Source organism: Pygoscelis adeliae, unplaced genomic scaffold (genome assembly GCF_000699105.1).
Source record: "Pygoscelis adeliae isolate BGI_AS28 unplaced genomic scaffold, ASM69910v1 Scaffold374, whole genome shotgun sequence".
Classification (NCBI taxonomy): Eukaryota; Metazoa; Chordata; class Aves; order Sphenisciformes; family Spheniscidae; genus Pygoscelis; species Pygoscelis adeliae.
In genome coordinates, this window is record NW_008824653.1 from 536,879 (window position 1) to 554,082 (window position 17,204).

General features: G+C 35.2%; 2 protein-coding genes across 2 annotated transcripts in view; one reads left to right on the plus strand and one right to left on the minus strand.

Annotated features, from left to right (window-relative positions):
• The window catches only part of ATG2B (autophagy related 2B), a 49,042-nt gene extending 31,890 nt beyond the window's left edge, over positions 1-17,152 (minus strand). Inside the window, exons 1-12 of the mRNA XM_009322552.1 lie at positions 16,991-17,152; positions 13,129-13,291; positions 11,151-11,303; positions 10,036-10,138; positions 8,472-8,634; positions 7,821-8,000; positions 4,512-4,608; positions 3,257-3,439; positions 2,429-2,583; positions 1,602-1,713; positions 1,183-1,444; positions 146-296 (exon numbers count right to left, since the gene is read on the minus strand). Of these exons, the coding sequence (XP_009320827.1) occupies positions 146-296; positions 1,183-1,444; positions 1,602-1,713; positions 2,429-2,583; positions 3,257-3,439; positions 4,512-4,608; positions 7,821-8,000; positions 8,472-8,634; positions 10,036-10,138; positions 11,151-11,303; positions 13,129-13,291; positions 16,991-17,152 (1,884 nt within the window). The remainder of the gene's footprint in view (positions 1-145; positions 297-1,182; positions 1,445-1,601; positions 1,714-2,428; positions 2,584-3,256; positions 3,440-4,511; positions 4,609-7,820; positions 8,001-8,471; positions 8,635-10,035; positions 10,139-11,150; positions 11,304-13,128; positions 13,292-16,990) is intronic.
• GSKIP (GSK3B interacting protein) overlaps positions 17,068-17,204 on the plus strand; it is a 3,065-nt gene continuing 2,928 nt past the window's right edge. Inside the window, exon 1 of the mRNA XM_009322541.1 lies at positions 17,068-17,104. The gene's annotated coding sequence lies outside the window, so the exon portion shown is untranslated. The remainder of the gene's footprint in view (positions 17,105-17,204) is intronic.

Below are 17,204 nucleotides of genomic sequence, written 5' to 3' on the forward strand. Positions count from 1 at the left end.
TTGCATCTTAAAATCATAACATATTAAAAAAAAAAAATCTAAAAAAAATGAAAAAATTTAAAATTACAACCATTTTAAAATCTAGCATTCTCAGTTATACAATTAACATCTCTTTTCTATGGAACTCCCTCTATTTTTTACATACCTCTGTATAGTGAGGCTGAATGGAATGAGAGTCAGTAGAAAAAAGGCATTCCAGGAACTCCATATCCCCAATGGATAAATCAGTACTAAAACGTCGAGAGGCAGTCCTTTGTCTTTGTTCATAAGACACTTTGATGCCAGTACCTATAAATCTGAGTTATGAAAATTATAAATTATGAAAAGTAGCATAAACCAATAAAAATTATGAGAAGTCAAGATTTAAATACATAAAAAAGGATCACTACAATCCTTTTAAAGATCATTAAAACTGCCATAATTTCTTCAAAAATAAGAAAAAATTCTAATTATAGCTTTAGCCACAAAGACAATGGAGCTCACTTATGTCACATGTTCAACAATGGTCAGTGTAGAGAAATTTGTAGAGAACGCTTTAGACATCTAACCTAAGGTGCAATTCACATAAAGCTGGGAATCTAACATCCTTATATAGACAATGAAAAAGTCAAATGCCCCAGGAAGTCTAAATCATATGCATAAGGTAAGAGAAGATATATACATCCTTAAATATTTTACTTCATACACTGTACTGGAACAGTAAAAACTTCTGGAAAAAAAGACTGTTGACTAACTCTACGATCTTGCTCACACTTACTTTTTATCCCTACTGATACACTATTTTGCACTAAGTAAAACCCTAAGCTTCTTCGAGCAGAAATCCCTATATTGGAATAAAGATGGCCCTGTAAAATACAGCTATTTCTAAAGAAATAATTTACCTAATGATTCTTGACTCTCTAGATTTCTGTGGTAGAAACTGTACCTAGTTTAATTCATCTAATGTTGAAAAAAGCTAGGTTGATTTTAATGTTTATGCATTTTTCTTCTTTTTTTATTAAAAAAAAATAAGCAGTCTTGGACAACAGATGTCAAAATTCAAGGCTATTTTGAAATTAACAAAGAAGTCTAATGCAATTCAAATATTACGTGACACAGGTCCTATGGAAATAAACTTACTTTATTCAAATTTACTTCAAAGATATTTTTGTTAATTATATTTATTAATAAGCAAAGTTATACCTAAGGTGATCATGAGAACAAGCTTCTGCAAATACTTCTCGGAAGGACAGAAAATCTTCTGTTGAAAACTTAACTGGCTCAATCTTTTCTATTCGGGTAAAGAAATCCCGAGCCATTGGTGTCAATGGGTTAAGGTTCAGTGAACTTTCAGGTGGGGGTAAAGGGTCAATATGAAGTACAGACACTGAGAAAGTTCCAACTGCCAGTCTAAAAAGAAGCTCAGGTCTGGATTCATCCACAGAAACAGATCTGGATGGAATAGCTGAAATACAAAATTAAGTTCACGTAATTTTTCAGCAATAACACATTTATAAAATCATCTTACTTTTGATTTTCATTTCTTTTAACCAAGTTGCTGCGTAACAATTCATTTCCAGAATTATCTAGGGAGCAGAATGCAAACCAACATTTTTACTTACATGTCCTTCTTAAGGAAGTCTGGTGAACCACGTTGGCTGTAAGCGAAGAACCTCTTGGAGGTTGTAGTTCCTGTTTGTTACGATCAAGAAAATCACCCCAAGTTGGTTGAAGCTAAAACAAAAATATATATGATGTTAAATTTGACCAATAGATGTTAGACATTAGATCAAACATAAATAATAAGGGAACAAAAATAAAATACATGCATAAACAATCAACAGCATGCCATTTCATGGCATATTAGTGCTCAACTAAACAATGTAGATATGCTTTACTCTGGGCTACGCTTTCTAATTCTATGATCGTCTACACACACATATTTTTAAAGCTAAAGTTGCTCTCTCCGTGAGCTTATATTCTCCTGTTTCTCTGTAAAAAGCACAACTCTTCTCCATGGCTTTCATTAAGCAAAGCATTAGGCACATAACTGATTTGGCAATAAATAGCATAATCTTTATGCTGTTTGAGGAATAATGTAATACAACAATTTTGTACTTTTTATTGTCATTGCCTGTATAGTCCATATTAAAAGAAAACCCAGATGGTAAACATACAGTTATTAAAAAGAAAATAAATCATAAAGTGTCCTATATAAGCTTCAAGGCATTTGAAAGCAAATACATTCCTTTTCCTGTCTTGGTAGCCAAACAGATGAGAAACTTTCCAATACAATTTCCATAGCAGAAAAGGAATACTATCAGCTGTAAACATTTTCACTTGTTCTAGAACTTTGCAATAGTTCTTGATATCGTAAAGAATATTTATGCAACAGTTTCAGACAAGTGTGTTAATTTCAAGAAGATTTTAAATGCAGTTAATACTATACCACTGTAGTGCTCAGTGGAGATCCTGCTGGTGTAGTTGTATATGTACTGGTTAAAGACAAGTCTAGATCCATAGTTGGAGGGTCTCCAAGAGGTGGAAGGGAGGAAAGGCTATGAGACATGTCCATTTCAGCCATTGAGAAGAAAACTTCTTCTTCTAATGACAACCACAGACAGTAAAGCGTTATCTTCTAATGAAAAAAATAACTTTACTTTTAACAGAAATGTATTCTTAAGTTCAGAAATCTAACTGCTAGACAGCATAATCAGCTATATTATTTACAGAAGTGCCAAGTTCTCTTGACACTGAGACTAGTAGTATCTATGGACAGAGATTATGCCCTTAAAAAAGGGCAAAAAAACTAGTAAATACTAAAACAGTTAAATGTTCCATTTTCATATTCAAGTTGGCATAATTCCTACAAATTCATACTCTCCTTTTGACAAATCAAAGTTCATATTTTCACATTAAAAATAATGAGCAAAAAATAATTCAAATAAAAATATAAGTATCAGGGCAATGCAACTATTATCCTATATTTAATTTCCTCAACCATGCATTTGAAGAGATGTTACCCTGCATGTGTATTTACCGTGTTGCACAGTAACATACAGATTACTGAACAGTTTTAATGAAATACTGAATCAAGTCCAGCCTGATACCTAAATTAGGTGTTAATTTTTTATTCAACAGTACAATTAATAGCATACAATTATTTTTTGTCAAAGTTCTTTTGATACTTAAGTTAGTAAGGTTAAAAGATGAACAGTCAATTTATATAATCTTAACAATAGGTTATTTACTACGCTGCATCATCTTTTATACTTGCCACGACTAGAAGGTGTTCTGGCACTCTCTGTCTCATAGAAGCTTTGTTCAGATGATGCTCCTGCAGATAAAGACTCTTTTCTTAAATACCGTTTCAACTCCATCTGAATCCGATACTCATCTTCCTGTTGCATTGGCCGGTTCTTCCTATCTTTATTTGACAATTCTATCCTGCTTAGGCTCTCTGAATTCAAAAAAAGGACAGAAAGCCCACTGTAATTTCCTTACCAGTATCCCAAAGAAAATTCAAAAGTGAATCTGAAAATTAACCAGTTGTTGTTGTTGTTGTACATGTATGCATCTGTATATATATACATATCTGTTGTATATCAGATGTGTATATACATGCATTTTGTTGTTTTGGACATTTTCCTTGTCCAAAACAGATTACTCTCTCCCTAGCATTCATTAACTTCAAGTCTGAAGAAAATATTTTAAGGTCATTTATGCAAATGTGTTCACATATAGTATCAGCATATATTTCTCTTCTCAGTTAGCTTTAGGAACTAAGGACACAATCTCTTAAAGGTTTTACTATTAAGGAATTATTAAAGTTTCAGGTTTGAAGATGACACACACAGGAAACTATATGTAATGCTTTTCCAGTTATCCAAAAACAATGAACAAAGTCCAGTACAACAAATATATCAGTATCATTAGAAGAATATTAAGCATCTACCCAGGACATGACAAATCTTTTCAAAAAGAAGATTAACGATCTATCCTAAGTGTTGTGACATTAGGTAGGCGGTGGCAGGGGGAACAAACCAAAAACATCCCCATCCTGCTAGTGCAGTAGTCTAAACACTGCTGTTATTACATAGCAAATATGGACAAACGCACTCAAATACTGTCTGTTCTGTTTTCTGTGCCTGTCACTAAAACACAGGACAGAGAAGGAACCAGACTGTTAAGCCCCTCTCGTGAAACAGAAGCTACAAGAACCAAAATTGTTCTAGCCTCCTGATTTTCTCCACCTACCATTTCCCCATCTCTTGTCCTATTATAGTCACTTGTCAAGCCTTATTTCTTACCTAGATTTTCATTACCAGCATGTACAATTTGAACTGAAGTCAATAAATTGATCATAGTCATACTCAGAGCAGCTACAAAACATTTTGCTGAGATCAGATAGAAATTAATAATAATCTACCACCACAAATATTTTTTTTCCACTGAGGAAACTTGTTTATCTTGCAAAGTTTATTTTTCGTCCACCACAATACATATTTAACATTTACAGAACGTTCACTTGCCTGGTCCAGCAATAGCTGCTACCATGTCCAACAGAAGATGCACCTGTCTTGGTGACAGAAATAGATGTACAGAGTCTATTTGTCCATCTACATCCAACTAAAAAAAGAAAGAAAAAAATTTCAAGAACACTTAAGGAATTTTTCTTTAAAAGTCTTGAATCAACTATTTTGATAATAGATTTTGATGCTATAAAGGATACAGCTACTCCAGCAGTATCTTCATCTTCTACACACAACAACAGCCAGAAATTCAATTGTGTTGTGCTTCCAATCTGTAGCTTGGCAGGATAAATGCAGGTGTGTCACTGACAATTTATTAGCTTAAAATAAATACACAATCGCCTAATAGGAAAAGTCAAGAATACCATTAACCTGCTAGTTGTTTTGCTCCTTTAATAATTCCAGAAGTAATCAACAATATAAAATTAGTATTATATACTAATTATAAAATATTGAAGTCAGCACCTCCTGAAGTAGACCATAGAAACTGTAAAGGTTCTCTTCAGGACTTCTCTTTAGTATACAGATGAATAAATTCATATACTTTCTTCAAAAAGAGTGGTATGTTTGTAGAAGTCTAATTGGTTTGATAAGGTATACAACAAAGCAAGCCACTTATCTTTTGAGAGCAGCTCAAGCTAAATTTAACTTAAGGACTTGCATACATTTATTTTTCAATTCTAGAATCCTGTACTCCCAGATGTTGGTCCATTCATGATTATTACTCATTGTATTGGGTATAGGTGGCAAGGTGTTGGCAGCAGGGTATGCTGCAGGGGCAGCCACTGTGCTAAGAGGTCAGGGTCTGCCCCATGCTGGGGGGTGGGGGGGCATGGGGACCCACCTCAGGACACAGCTGAGCCCATCAGCAAAGCTGGTGGTGCCTCTGTGAAAACATATTTAAGAACGGGCAAAATGCTGCGCGGGCAGTGAGGAAAAAACAGCAAGAGAAACAATCCTGCAAACACCAAGGTCAGGGAAGGAGGAGGGGGAGAAAGTGCTCCAGGTGCCAGAGCAGATATTGCCCTGCAGCCTGTGGAAGAGATCACACCAGAGCAGATATCTACATTGCAGCTCATGGAAGACCCCACTCTGCAGCAGGTAGATGTGCCCTGAAGAAAGATGCAGCCTGTGGAGAACTCACACAGAAGCAGGCTCCTGGCAGGTGCTGCAGCCCATGGAGAGGAGCCCACACAGCAGCAGGTTCTCCTGTCAGGAGCTGCGGTTCATGGAGGACCCATGCAGGAGCAGGTTTATCCTGCTGGACTGTAGCCCATGGAGAGGGCCCACACTGAAGCAGTTTGTGAAGGACTGCAGCCCGAGGGACCCACACTGGAGTAGGGGAAAAGAGTGAGGAGGAAGGAGCAGCAGAAAGGAACTGTTATGAACTGACTGCAATGCCTCAATTCCCCATCCCCCCTGCACTGCTCAAGGTGGTGAGGAGGTAGAGGAGTTGGGAATGAAGAAGTGAAGTTGAGCCTGGGAAAAAAAAACAGGTGAGGAGAAGGTGTTTTAGTTTGTTTCTCATCATCCAACTCCATTCTAATTCACAATAAATTCAATTAATTTTCCTCAAGTTGAGTCTGTTGTGCCCGTGACAGTAACTGCTAAGTGGTCTCCCTGTCTTTATCTCAATCCATGACCTTTTCCATCACATTCTCTCCCCCATCCTGTTGAGGAGTGCAAGTGAGAGCAGCTGGATGGGTGCATGACAGCCAGCCAAGGTCAAGCCACCACACTCATGGGGAAAAAAAGAAAAAGAAAAAAAAAGCATGCAGTAGAATGCATTTATATGAAAATATACTTTTGCTCATAAAGACCTTAAGGCAATATTTACCTAAGTGGGGAAAATAAATGATCAATTAGTTTTGTATACTGTTTCTTACTATTTTTCCCATTTTTTGGAAAGAGATGAAAGAAAATTAAATTATTGAAGTGGGTCATACTTGACATGAACTTACACAGCATATTTTGTCGTTTACATGCTTGAAACATCTATTCTAATCAAAGGTGTTCTAAGATAATTCAGTTTCCAGAGTTTTAAAAAAAAAAAAAAGGTTAATCTAGACTAAGCAATATAGTGCATCTATGTTCTTTCCAATCTGCATGAACTCTACCTGATAAATCAAAAAACAGGTCCTTCTTTAATTTTGTCACGTAGTATTACATCCATTCACTAGTTCAGATGTTGCTGTTGAATAACATACCAACAGTGTTTTGCCTGTACTCAAGCCCAACTTGCAGAGACCACTGCTCTGCATTCTATTATATTCAACTTCTATAAAACAAAAATTACTCTCAACTCTGACCTTGACATTTTTCTTCTGGCTAGCTTAAAATACAACTAATGATATCAAAGTGGAAAATTTTTGATCTTTAGAAACATTTGGACATCAGTTAATTTAAAGGTGTTAACTGCATTAACTATTAATACTTTTGAAATAGCTAGCATTTTTCTATTTCACACCAAACAAAATATATTACTTCACTTTTCAAGGACTTTTCTTAACTGAATAAACAAGTTGTAAGGATTGACTAGAAATTGCTGGACATAAGAAACTTTTCTACTGCAGCAGAAACTTTCTGCTTTCGGTAGACTATAGTGCGCTATACAAGACAGGTCAATAGCCAATTTTAAAGTTGGAGACAAGGGGAATATATTTACACAATTTTACTTATATAGTAACACATTAAAAAAAAAATAGGGCTTTATTTTCAACTGCTTTGCTTCCTGTATCTTTATGTAAAAAGTAAAATAAAATATTATTTTAACTAGCAGCATTTAAATATGGCATTATTTGATTTACTACAAATTTTAATACAAAAATTCAGACGTGGAAATGTTCATATAAGTTTTATAATGCTGCAATGATGCAACATAATTAATCATTTAAGGTTTACTTGTAATTGTTGAAGTAAATTCTACCCTTTTAAAACCAAAGTGATTTTAATCAACCAGTTAAACATTCCAAACATATATAGGCAAAGTCAGCCATAATGCTACAAGAAAAAAGGAAAAATAGCAGCATCATGAAAACAAAACCACCTTCTCAGGAGCTACTCCAATACATAAATTCAGTCTCTCTAACATACAGGAATTCTCCTTTAATTTCAGTGTGCCATTGATTTGTCTGGCCACTGTAAAGATGTCCTATTAGACATATATATTGGTTTTGAATGCAGAGAATCTAAAACAAAACTAAGGGGGTTCTGTCCCCTTGAGAATCTCACCATTTTTTGTATGCAGGTGAAAAAATAAAATCCTACATAACTACTAATTTAGTTAAAGACCAGGAAAGCATGACTAACCTTAGCTCCAGGAAGTACTTCATTTTGCTTTAATGTTAGGCTCAACTCCATTCTACCAATCAGCTTACAGATCTGTACAGGGTCAGAAGGAGTAATTTCTGGCAAGTTTCTTGTTAATTGCGGATGTGGCTCATAAATGATTTTTGGATTCCAGCTAGGTGAAAGCTTTGGTTCAGTTGCCTTAAAATGTTACAGAGAAAGGAATAAGAATGTATCCCATTTCTTTTTTTTTTTTTTTTTTTATATAAACAAGCTTATCACACAAATGATCATTTTACACAAACATATATTTGACAATGGCATTAAAAACATGTATTGATAACTGTGAAGGAAACAAAGCATGTAAAATGTGAAACATTAGGCCTTTGCAAAAAAGTGGAGCAAGTTTCCACAGAATAGTGAATTGTAGAGGACTTTTACACATTAAAGTTGCAACCAGATTCCAGTATAATACATCCTAAATTTTACTCAATCCTAAAGTCTCTATTTTCTTCCCCCTCCTCAAAATCAACAGGAAGCGATTATGAAACTTACTGAACACAGATTCAAGTAAAAGTTCAACTCCTATATCCCTTTCAGAATGAATCTGAGTGTAACAATATATTCTATCTTTCATCAGTTTACATTCTTATGTAATGCATTTAATTTTACCAGCTGTGTAGCTGAACACACTGGGGAGGACTTTGCTGATGCAGGAAACTCATCCCAGAAGAAAGAGACACCTGAGAGCTGCAGTAATTTGTGAGCAAAAGCTGTGGGCTGATGTACATTAATTCCAGAGCACTCATCTGCAGTTTCATCGCAGTACATAGTTCTGGGAGACAAAAGCAAGGAAATAAATATGGTAGATGCATGCAAATTGTTACCTTTATTGTGCCATTTAGCCTCTAAGTTTGTACATGCTCTCTCTCTTCGTATCATTTACAATGCCACTGACTGTCCTCAAAGGAGAAACCACCACTCTCTGGGAATGGGTGGAAATCTTAAATTTTCTACAGGACACCACAGGACAATTGTGACATGCTTCCAGTGTGAATATATCCTAGTGTATTATCCTAGTACTTATGTCTAATCTGACCACAAAGTGAAGGAGCCCGCCCAACATTTCTGTACGTACATTTCCATTAGGACACACGCAATTCTTGCTTCAGAATCTGAATTTTTTTTTAAATCTGCCATCTAACATTTTTCTGTTGTCTAGAAGTACTACTTGAAAGTAACATTGTGTCAAAATGAAAGTTGAAAATTGAGAGAATAGGCTCCAATCCTATAAAATTTCTGTGAAATTAAATTTCTTACATTATAATACTGAGAGAGCGCATAAACAGTAAACCCTTAAAAATATGCAAGCCTCCACATAATAGAATTTACAGTGGAAAGACACACCTACCTTTCCATAAATAAAATGTATCAAACATCAAAACAACATGCTACTTAACAGTTTGTTTCAATCTAGTTTTTAAAGTACAGAAAAGGAGGTTTGTCCTGGGAATGGAGTTCCGTAAGAAAAATAATTACAGTTTTACTGACATCTCTCCTGAATTGAACATAACAACCTGAAGTTTATAAATGTTTAAAACCAAATATATTTCATTAGCATTTCTCAGTAAGAATCAGTTTTATTTGGCAATGATTTCAACACTTTGCAAGAAAGTATGATTACACTATCCCGTAGGTCAGAAAAAATACCTTAAGAACATGCACAGTATTCAAGTTCAAAGTAATTCCAGAATACACGTGGGCTCTTCTGAAAGCTCACAGAGGACCTAAAATCTTCCAGTTTAATTTTTTTCAGGACTGTATCTTTCTTTCTAAAAATATTTAAAGTGTCTTCAATATAGAAGAGGAGCTGTTAAGATATTAAACCCCCTTTGCCTAACAGATGGCCTGATTTGCCAATAATATCCATTGACTATTCAACATCTGAGAAATAGTATTCATTAATTGTAGAAGTGGTCATTATCTTTGGAAAAACTAGAACTCTAATTTGATGGTTAAATATCTTTAGCTTAAAGATGTTAAGTGGAAGTTGAATAGAGAAAATGCTCACTGGCATTACAAGAGAGGTGCTCAAGAGCTAGTGTCTGACTGTATACTAAGAATATGCATGCATGGGTAAAAATATATTGTACAGGAAATGGCAAGAAGTGCCTTAGGGGAAAAGAAATACACAGATTTAAAAAAAAAATATATATATACACACACATATCTTTACCTTTCGATTCTGATCTCAAGTGCAGTTCCACTTTTAGAGTTTTCCGGCACATGTTCTATTCGCAAAACAGTATCTAAAAAGGTAACTTTCACTCTTCTTAGAACTTAAATGAGAAAACAAAAAGATCCCATGCAAGCATTTAAGTCAAGTTCCTCAACAATGACTTTTATAACCAATTTAAAAGAGTCTTTCATTATGTTTAACTTCCCAATATATACTTCATTGGAAATAATTGAGTTTAATAATGTAACAAGACATCAAGTGACAATGTAGACTCCTATTAAATGTCTAATATGTACATCCATACCAAGCAATGGACCTTTAATGCACATATATTTGAGCAAATGGCAACTCAGACCAAGTTGTTCTATGGCTTAGTGTGGATGGTCCTCAAAGAAAGTACCTGACTCATTGTGCACCATGTCTGAACTCCTAAACATTGCTATAGCACCACACTACTTTGGCTGAACACTTCTATTTCTAGATCTGATTTTAAACATTTCCCTTAGCTCAGACATTTCAGCCGAGGTTCTCCACCACACAATGTGGTCACAAGCCCTTACATTTTTCCACTTAAAAAACACACCAGCAACAAAACCCATGTTGTTGGGTTGTTGCATCTCAATAATCACAGTACAAAAAGTACGTCTAACAACATGGTGTGATTATTGAGATACATATGTCATAACAGGTCAGCTTTGTGTAAAAATAGCTGAAAAGCCATTCTCTGTTTCTCTCTCAACAGCATCACCACTAACAATCTAAGTTTGTGATGAACTAAATGGGAACCTCCAGAACTAAGGCATCTCACCAATCACTCAAGCACAGATTTAGCTGGATTTGTTCCGGTGTAAACAAACACCAATTTGCCCTGAAGTAGGGTTCATTCTGTCCACTGAGGGAAGTACACACATATTTTAGTAAGTAAGAGGGTTTTTTCCTCCCCTTTGAAAACAAAATCAATTGTCCTGCATTCCTGATTAAATTTTACAGGTAACAAGTGAAAATTTGTGAGACAAGTTATGGCAAATGAGATGCCATTTTGTAAAACTGATACACAACATGAACTGATTTAATCTCAGATGTTCATTCAGATCTCAATAATTAATTCATACCTGTTTCAATAGTTTCTGCAAATTTCTCAAGTCCTTCAAAAGGCTGGGACCCTTCTCCTTGTTCATCTGTCAATTTTTGGCTAAGACACTCTTTTGCAAGCTGCATACTACTGGTCATAAAACTTGACCAATACATAGGCTCAGACCCGGATGCTGTGGAGTAAAAGAAGTCTTAATAAATTTGACTCTGAACATTTTGAAACAATAAAGACAAAACGAAATAATGCATTTGGCATATCCAGAAAGGAGTTTCAACAGCTTAGTAAGAAGTCATACTTAAAAACAAATCTAGTTCCAATCTCTCTTTATACACTTTACTACTTTAAAATTACTTTACTCTATTTAGATTGCACTGGTAAGAGTCTGGTATTTGAAAACTCAATATAAACAAGAAGAAACCAGGATTTAGTGTAACCAATCTTCAACGCTGGTTTAAGTGAGTAATTTCTCAAGTACTTCTATTATATTGGTATAATTTTGCAGGCATAACTGCAAAATGAAATCAAGGAAATAACTTCTTTATTAAGAATTATTTTAAGGTTTCTTATTCCATTTGAAACATATCCTAGATGGGGAAAGACTAAACAAGGTTTAAGATGTTATCTTAGCGTATTAGAACATGTTTTAAATGTCTAACACAGCCCTGACATATTAAATAGAACATAATAAAATTCGAGAGCACAGCACGTATTAGGCCGAACAGGTTTTTTAGCAGCCAGATTAACTTAATTGACAGTGCATTCCTACCAGCTAATGCCAAGCCCATTGCGAGCAAATACTATAAAACTAGATTAGAAAGGTTAATCGACTTCAACTATAACACTCTAGTATAGACAAACAAAAGTAAAGCTAGCACAAATACAAACATGTTAAACAAGCAAAACATTCCAGTTCAGCATTCAGGTCTGGAAACAGCATCATGTTTTTGTCTACTGTATTACAAAGCTCTGTACATCAAAGAGAACTAAATGGATGCAAGTGAATAACTAAAGCTTCCTCCTAATACTACCATTCTTTCAAAGCAATAATCTTACATCAGAAAGTAAGATAGCTCAAAATCTAGTTCCAGTTAAACAAATAAGAATGAAATGCAGAGTATATATAAGCAAGTTACTTAAGGTAACTTGCAAGAGATGGAAAATAGGGTTTATGCATTTTTTTTCCTCTTCTTTATGATGCATTTAAAGAAATATTTTCTTCCATCTTCTCTACACTATAAAAAGGAAAACAAAGTAAAATCCTTTAGACATTCATTCAAAATTTTGCACACACTAAAAATGCACTAAACGTCCTACACATGCTATAAACAACACATCTTAACAGAATTTATGGAGGTTTGATAGTGAAATTTTATCACCAGGACAGTCTGTAGATCAGCTAGATTCATATGGATACAGACAAGCTAGAAGACCTCAGACAATCCTCTCAGCATTATAATCAAAGGTAGTTAAGTATTTAGAGTACTTAAAAGTCATTATTTCAGACTGTGATAGCGATTAAAATGTATTAGTTGAGCTCCAAATATGCAAGGAGATGCACCTTTTACCCTAAAGTTGCCGAAGAAAGCCAGAACCTCACCGCAAACCCCCCATAGTCTTACACTACTGTGTTATATTACTGCCACCTAATAGCCAGCTACTAATGCTGACTAACAGCACTTGGCATACAACACCCAAAAAACCTAGCGAACAAAAACTCCTTTCCACACAGTATTGTTTTCATTTCAATGTGAAATGAAACAGTTTGGAAGAAGAGGTACAACAGTAGGAACATTATAAACATTTTAAGTTATTTAACAGAACAACAACCAATCGAGAAACACCTGACAGTTTCTTTTTTTATTACATTCTCTAACATTAATGTATGTAAATTAAATGGTACTTTAAATAAGACTAAGAACCGACTAAAGCAAGTGTAGCCTTTTGCCTCTGAAAAACTGTGAAGAATCTCCTTTTTGAAAATTAAAAAATAAGCCTACCAAGCCTTGGTCTTGGCCTGAAGACCATCTCTAATCCTTTTACTTCTAATGCACAGTTATCCTGTAGCAACGACCCCCACGGAACAGATAAAGAAATTGACTGGATAAATCCATCTGTGACTTCCAGAGGTGCATCTGCAGACTCCAGGATCTCATTAAGACACTAGAAGAGAATAAAATAATAATTAAAAAAAAATCACATCCATAATTTTGAGTATAACAAATAAAACATACTGAGGCTACCAGAAAATGAATTGTACTCAGAAAGACAATAAACTGGCCATTTTCAAGTATTTTGATTCCATCACAATTTGTTTCACATTAATTATTTAGCTTTCAGCATAATACAGATTTGTCTGTGGTAGCTGTATAACCTGTATTTTTTCACTATACCAAAAAACTCTGCCATCTTACTGTTATAAATACTACAATACTGACACAAGGTAATCTATTCTTTCTCTAGCAAGACCTGAAGAAAGCTGAAAACAGGATGACAGTAAAAACGCAAGTACTACCTGGTTTCTTGGCAAGAGTATTTCACTAGAATGTAATTTCAATGTAATGTTCATTTTACCTTTCTCTGTGACACTGGACCAATGGAACCAAATAATCACCTCTTGCTGTATAACATACTTGCCATTTCTAAATCATATTTTGATGTGTTCAATGTTCAGCACTAATTTAAAAATCAAAGCTCAGAGGACAAACCAATATTCTACAGAAACCATTCCATTAATTCAGTCATTTATAGTGACATTATAAACAAAACTACAATCAAGTTGCCCTCAGTATCATACGGAGTAAGTGAAATTGATGAGAAAAATGGAACACTGGCTCTGAAGAAGTAACTTAGGATATTCAAGTTTTCCACAATCCTCAGAAAAGACTCACTTTTTGCACCATATAGCCTTTGTTACATCCACACAGAGCCAAAGAGCCTATTTCCAAAGCAAATATATTCTTTGTATTTATGTTTGGAGAAAAAAAAAAAAAAGAAGCAAATCCCTGTTTGTGCCCTGATTCAAAAATTTAGTTAAAACTGAAATTATTGAACAATAACTATCTAGGCTGCTTTAATAAAACAAAAAACAATCTAAATCACATACCAAATTCGGTGAGTGCAACTTTCTAATCTATACAAGACCCTACTAAAGACTGTGGTTGTAATATTAGGACATAATCTTCAACTGGCAAAAAAAGTGTGGTTTTGACCTTCCTGTGTTGAACAGGGCCACTGTTTTTACCTGAGAAAATGCATAAATTCAACACCGAAAGTTTTTTAAAACTAAGCATTTAAAAGCTGCTTTCCATTTTAATTATATTTAAAATGTTTTTCTAATTATATAGAATAATCTAAAAATAGAAATGAACAAAAAAGTCTTCAGAAAAATGACATTTTTCATTCTTATGTCTCCAGGTGCAATTTTCCCATCACATTAACTTGTTCCTCTGCTTATGCTCTTAGTAACTTTGCTTTTAGAATTTTGTTTGCTTGCATGTTTGGCTTTTCTAGTTTCTGTTCCAAAGTCCACTCAAGCAACAGAAAAAGACACCAACTTTAAAGAAACAGAACATGAAATAGTTCTATTGGGAAATTATTTAAGAATCACATAATCAACCAAGATTCAGTGACATTAAAACTTTATTTTTAATTAAATATAAGAATTACAGATGTGGTAATAGCATAAAATAAGGCAAAAATAATTATTTGGCATGAAAATCATATTTGAAAATATCACAGATTCATTTAAATTACTTGAACCATTACAAAATAATTTGCTATAGCAGAAGGTAAGCTACTTACCAAAAGCTATTGTGAATAAATCTGATCTCTGATGCCTTTTTGCTACCAAGTACTTGCAATAAAAATTAGTGTATTTTAGTACCTTCCTTATTACTTTGAAATAGAAATTTACTGTCTAAAAGCAAAAAAAAAAAAAGAAGTATTCTTATAGCTTAATTACTTCATAAGCAAGCCAGTTGTTCCTAGAAAGTAGCAATTAGAGCATTCCAACTGAAATTTTAAAACTGAAGTGCAGTCTTCACATCAGGACTTGTTCCCACATTCTTTCCACTAGTTCCAGCTGGAATCACAGTAATTCTAGTAGCGGAAGTACTATTTGATGTCTATTAAAATTCAACCACAAACATCACGGGTTACGTTTTTATTTTTCTAAACAGTCCAGGTCCCAAGAGGCAACAGAGTTACACTAACAGCCCCAGGTATTCCTACATGTCTCTATAATCTATAAACATGTACAATATTGGCTACAATATCTACAATGCTAAGATGAACAGAAATATCCACAAAAATGGAGAATATGTAAAAATACAGTCATTCTGGTGATTCATAGAGAACAAACTTACAATGACTAGGGGAAAAAAAAAAAAGAGCTGTAGTACTTCCGCGACATCTGTTTTTGCAATCTGTCATACATGTGAAAGTCACGTGTAGAGAGCCTCAAACATGTCATTGTCTACAAGCCAAAAAGAAAAATGCTGATCTACAAATGGGGAAGATAACCGAAGCATTATTGTATATACATTTAATCACTGTGGATACATAATTAACTGTTCATTTAGTACTGGTCCATAACTGCTGCTGTTTCAAAGTATCTACATTTTAAATAATGTCACTTTGACTAGTGAAGAGTGCTGTGACACCCACTAGAGGGCATAATAATTCAATTAAAGCGAGACAGCCTTACTGCCTGCCACAGAAAACAAGCTGCAGGCTAGCCAGAAAAGAAGAAAACAAACAAGCAAACGACAAAAAAAACCCACACTAAAACACTGGTAATATCGAGCATTTCCGCAAACGTCTGTCTCCTGCCACTTTCAAATATATTTTCACACAAACAACTGGAAAAGCATTATTCGAAAACATCACATATTCACAAGTATTTTAAAATGTACCCAGCGTGGCCTAATACCAGAACACAGTATAATAAAAATGCATTTTGAAAGTGCTTTGTAAAGCAATAAGCCTGTGTACCTAGTTCATCAGCTGCGCTACCCTGCAAGTCAATGACTGACACACAGCAGTGCTTAAGGCTCCTCATGACAGTCACTTGACTGGCAGGTAGAATTCAGTAACATTGGTAATTAACCCAAGAAACTTTACGAAATATTACAAACACGGACACAGACCTTTGGATTACTACAGTACGGTGGAAGTATGCATATGTGTGTGTGTACAGACACATACACACGCATACGTATGTATCTATATAAAAACATACACGCCAGGACTGGAAAAAAGCTTCAGTTGGTTCAAAGCATGACAGCTCACCTGTTAAGCAAACTCCAGCTAAAAACAGCTTTCCATTTGTCAACAAGTACTTTCACCATTGCAAGACTAGGGGGCAATTTTTAGAGATCTACATGGACTAAGCTCAGCATAACACTGTCAGTAAGAACTAAGATGAAGACAAAGCACAGACAGAGCAGGGATTACTTTATGTTTTTATCACCTCTAGCAGTAGTCAGTAAACATGCTCCTCAGTAACTACAGCAGCAATTTCTAGTAGTTTGGGCTATACTAGCTCCTTCTCCCTGAAATATCAGCAGCTATTACCTTCTTTTAGTTTTTGTTTTTTTTCACATAATCAAAAATAACAAAACCAAAGTGTGGCTAAAAAAACATACCCATAATAAATGCCCAGATTTTCTTTTTTTTTTTTCTTTAAGTGCTCACATATCAGAGAAGAGTTCCCTGGATGAAATGCTAATTATAGCTGTAGCTTTTCACATAAAGGAGGCTGGGTACTGAAAATAAAGTGGGTGGCAGCCGGGGGCAGGGAATCAGCTGGTCCCTCAGACGCAGAAGGAACCGAGGGGGCGAAGCGCCGGCATCTCTTACCCACTTATCCAGAGGGACCTGCGTCAAGGAGCCGGTGCCCTGGTAGAGATCCAGGCTGAGCTGCTCCAGGCTGAGCTTCTCCTGCAGAAAGTGGCCCAGGTACCTCTGCAGCAGGTACCTGCAGGCCCTCTTCTTGATGGACTCCGAGAAAGGCCACGGCATGGCGGCTGCGCGCCGGGGGCCAGACGGCGGGACGGGGTCGGGGTCGGGGCTG